Source organism: Mustela erminea, chromosome 3 (assembly GCF_009829155.1).
Source record: "Mustela erminea isolate mMusErm1 chromosome 3, mMusErm1.Pri, whole genome shotgun sequence".
NCBI classification, from domain to species: Eukaryota; Metazoa; Chordata; class Mammalia; order Carnivora; family Mustelidae; genus Mustela; species Mustela erminea.
Window position 1 is genome coordinate 2,824,477 of NC_045616.1, and position 4,488 is coordinate 2,828,964.

Consider the following 4,488-nt stretch of genomic DNA (forward strand, 5'->3'; position numbering starts at 1 on the left):
GATCTCTGACAGCAGGAAAATATACAAGTGCAGTGTCTAAATTATCAAAGTAAAGAAATATTTTATTTTTATGAGTTTTCTTTGCAAAAGTGAATGCTAGCATTTCTATAATAATCTTGAAACATCTACATTCCAACACTATCAAATAAACTCATCCATTTTATGATCTATGCCATAAAATTCTATTGAGGGAGCAATTCATAAGAATTATAAAATTCATATATTAGTTACTTCTTCATTATGAATGTTTAAGTTCAAGAGGAATTAAATATTTATTTACTTATTGTTTGTTTGTTTATTAATTTTTTATTTATAAGTGTTTTGTTTTTTTATTTGAGAGAGAGAGAGCAAGCATGACTGGGGGGAGGGGTAGAAGGAGAGTCTTCAAACAGAATTCCTGCTGAGCATGGAACCTAATGTGAGACGTGATCTTATGAACCATAAGATCATCATTTGAGCTAAAACCAAGAGTCAGATGCTTAACCAAATGAACCACCCAAACATCCCTGGAATCAAATATTTAACAAGATGGTTAAATCCGAATGTGCCGCTGGTAGGGCAGTTTAATATGTATGGTCGAAATTTAGAAGAAAATATAACATTTTGATTTGGCAGAGGATGGGAAGAGTTTTGAGGAAGCTGAAGAAAGTTGCTAACGTGATCAGGAAATTAAATAATTGAAAATATTTAATATAGATTGTATTGAAGAAAGTTTAGCTTAAATGGAAGTGAAACTGTGCAAGTACCCACATGGAAATGAAAAGCATTCTGACCTTTCAGAAGATTATAGTTTAAGTTGTTGTAAGGAAAAAAAGTTTGTTATAAAGAAAGAAAGAAAAAAGCCAGGTAAACTAGTCATAAATTTGTTGAGTATTTGTATACCAATATAAGTATTGTTAAGCAATTCATTAGTTCATGGAGAACATTTCAAAAACTGCTCCAGAGACTGACTTGATCATAGATGTGTTTTAAGATGAATATGGTTTGAAAGAAAAAAAAATACTAGAAAGTCAGGAGAATGGGCATTGAAAACTTAGAACTAAGTAAAATAATAGGTTTGGAAAGGGGATATATGTCTTAGAGATATTGGTAATTTAGTATGTCTTTACCAAGAAACTAATTAAACATAGAAAATGAGAAATCAAAAGTGGCCTCAAGGGTTAAGCTTGAATGTTTGTGGTAATGAATTGGTAATGGAAGAAATGAACAAATGTAAGAGATGGAGGCTAATATCAGTTTTGACACAATAAATTGAAAGTGTTGTCAGGATAGCTGATGAAAGCATCTAAGAAGTTGTTGGAAACACAAATGAGCTCAGAAGTTGTCAGATTGATGTGTTATTCTAGAAGCTTGAATTCCTTAAGGTCAGAATAAATTTTATTCATGAAATTATGCTAAATTCTGTCCTTAGAAGGGTATTGTGCATGATTTATTCCTTTGATGTAACTGTTTTGAAATTCTTAACAGCTTTGAACAAAGGGGACTCAAAATTTTCATTTGTCATGCAAAATATGTAGTTCTGCAATGGTTATAAAAGATTGACAAAGGAGATAAATGACACAGAACATAGAATGATCTCTACGGCACTTGGAGAAATGGTTTCTTTGACAAATCAAAAATTAAAGTGAGACCAAAAAATATGGAGACTCATTGTCTTAGGAAATTTCAAATAATGAGTTTTAAATTCTTAGGTGAGTACTACAATTTTATTGATATAGAACAAAACTTACATAATGGAGTGAAATAATGACATGTAATATTTACCAAATAAGAAATTTACTACTTTAAAACTTCAAGATTTTTAAATATATTAACATTTTATTATTAAAAGGCAAAATAAAGAATACAGATTAACATCTGGATGGGAGAGATGTGTAGGCTAATGTATGTGGGAAAGAACATGGGCGCTCCATGCTTTCTCCAAGTGTGCCACTCTCCACAAATTCCCATATGCTCTCCAACCTTAAAGTTTCTCAAGATAATGCTGTTTGGGTCAAGATGTTGCAGAAAGAATGGATAGATAAAAATAAAAGGCTCATAACAAGGCATAAGATTTAACAGATGCCCTGTACTTTCCTTTTACCCATCAGCTGTCACCAATGAAGCTGAGATATGACAAACATAAATGAGACATCTACTACAGATTTCATCCTCTTGGGCCTCTTCCCTGAGTTCCAATATGCCAGCCTCCTGGTCTATCTCATCCTTCTGGTCTACCTCATTACCCTTACAGGGAACTCCATCCTCATCTTTCTGGTCTGGGTGGACTCCCACCTTCATACTCCCATGTACTTCTTGCTCAGCCAACTTTCCATCATTGATTTGTTCTACATTTCCAGCTCGGTTCCTAAAATGGTCATCAACCATTCTTTAGGGAAGCACAGCATCTCTCGCATTGGCTGTGGAGTCCAAATGTTCTTCTGTCTGACTCTAGGTGGCGCTGAGTGTCTCCTCCTAACCTTTATGTCCTATGACCGATTTGTGGCTGTCTGTAACCCCCTTCGCTACACAATCATCATAAATCCTAAAGTCTGCTTGCTAATGGCAGTATCATCATGGACTGGGGCTTCTCTAAATTCACTCATTCAAACCATCTACACCATGCATTTTCCTCTCTGTGGTCTGAAGAAAATAAATCACTTCTTCTGTGAGATACCAGCCATCCTGAAACTATCCTGTGAGGACACTTCAGATTATGAGATTGTGTTGTTTATAGTAAGTATCATATTTATACTCACCCCCTTTAGCTTAATAATGATCTCTTATATTTACATTTTCCTCACTGTTCTCAAAATAAACTCTCCTGAGGGAAGGAAAAAATCCCTGTCCACATGCTCTTCTCACCTTATTGTAGTGATTCTCTACCTTGGACCAGCAATAGTAGTGTACATGACACCTGGCTCTTCCCACACCCCAGGGATGGATCAAGGTCTCTCCATGATCTATACTATCCTTACACCCATGCTGAACCCTTTAATTTATAGCTTTAGAAACAAGGATGTTGTGGGGGCTATAAAGAAAACCCTGGGAAAGTAACTAATATCAAAATAATTTAAGAAATATCACTGTCATACTTCATATCTAAAACCAGTTCCAGGATGAAAATCCAAGTCCCTGGTTTGAAGCTTTCTTCCGCTATGGAGAATGTCTAATTAGAGACATAGATTATTTTAAACGGTGGTAATTAAATTGCCAATCAACTTATTCTGTTTGAAACAAAACAATTGAGTTCAGTAAAGAGTTGGTTTAACAGAAATATTTGAATAAAAGGGCTTTGGTAACAAATATATGGAAGTATACTTATGTTCTTAAGTTTTCCATAAAGGTGGACAAGCAATATTGTCATATTTTACCATCAAAGAGACAAGGGAGAGAATGAATGCTTCAAATTTTTGACTGAGCATTAGCCTAATCTGAGAGTAGAACAGAGGAGAAACAGACATTTATTTTTGCCATGAAGTACAGTTTTATCCAGGTTGATGTTTCCTTTAAAAAATTAAATTAAAACACATTATTGAAATAAAATTGACAGGCAGTGCAATATTATTTTCAGGTGAACAGATAAACAGCATATTGACAATTCTATATATTACTCAATGCTCATTGTGATAAGTATAGTCACCATAATATATTATTATGATATTATTGACTGTATTCCCTATGTTTTTCTTTTTATTTCGATGACTAATTTTATAACTTGAAATTTTGTACCTATTAATCACTATAATCTCTTTTGTTCATTGTCCCATCTCCAGCCCATTGGAAACTGCCAGTTTGTAATCTGTAGTTGAAAGACTGTTTGTTTGTTTTAGATTCCACATCTAAGTGAAATCATATGGTGTCTGTATTTGTCTGATTTGTTTCATGTAGCATAATACCTTCTAGATTCAGCTACATGGTTGCAAATAGCAAAACCTCATTATTTCCTATGGCTGAGTAATATAGCAATACACACACACACACACACACACACACACACACACACACCACATTATCAATCATCAAGGGACACTGGGCTTGCATCTATATATTGATTGTTATAGAAAATGCAGCAATAAATATAATGGTGTGTTTTTTCAAATTATTTCTGTGAGTAAATACCAATAGGTGGAATTACTGGATCGTATGATATCACTAATTTTAATTTAGGAGGACCCTCCATTTTATTTTCCTCTGTGATTTCACTCATTTGCATTCTCACCAATAGTGTACAAGTGTTTCATTTTCTCCATATTCATGCCAACATTTGTTATTTCTTGTCTTTTTCTAAGTAGTCATTCTGACTGGTGTGTTGGTGGTATTACATTGTAATTTTTATTTGCATTTCCATTATGAATAAAGAAGTTGAGCATTTTTCATATCTTTGAGTTTCATCTGTATGTATTCTTTGGACAAATGTCTATTTAGGGTCTTTACCCATTTTTGAATTGGATATTTTGTTTTATGATGTTAAATTGTCTATGTTCTTTATTTATCTTAGATAATAAC

The 4,488-nt window shown here is 33.6% G+C and overlaps 1 protein-coding gene across 1 annotated transcript; it reads left to right on the plus strand.

Moving 5' to 3' along the window:
• Positions 1–2,112: 2,112 nt before the first annotated feature.
• LOC116585744 (olfactory receptor 2T27-like) lies at positions 2,113–3,036 on the plus strand. The gene has a single exon (XM_032335005.1). The coding sequence runs from the start codon at positions 2,113–2,115 to the stop codon at positions 3,034–3,036; it is 924 nt and encodes a 307-aa protein (XP_032190896.1).
• The last annotated feature ends 1,452 nt before the right edge of the window (positions 3,037–4,488 follow it).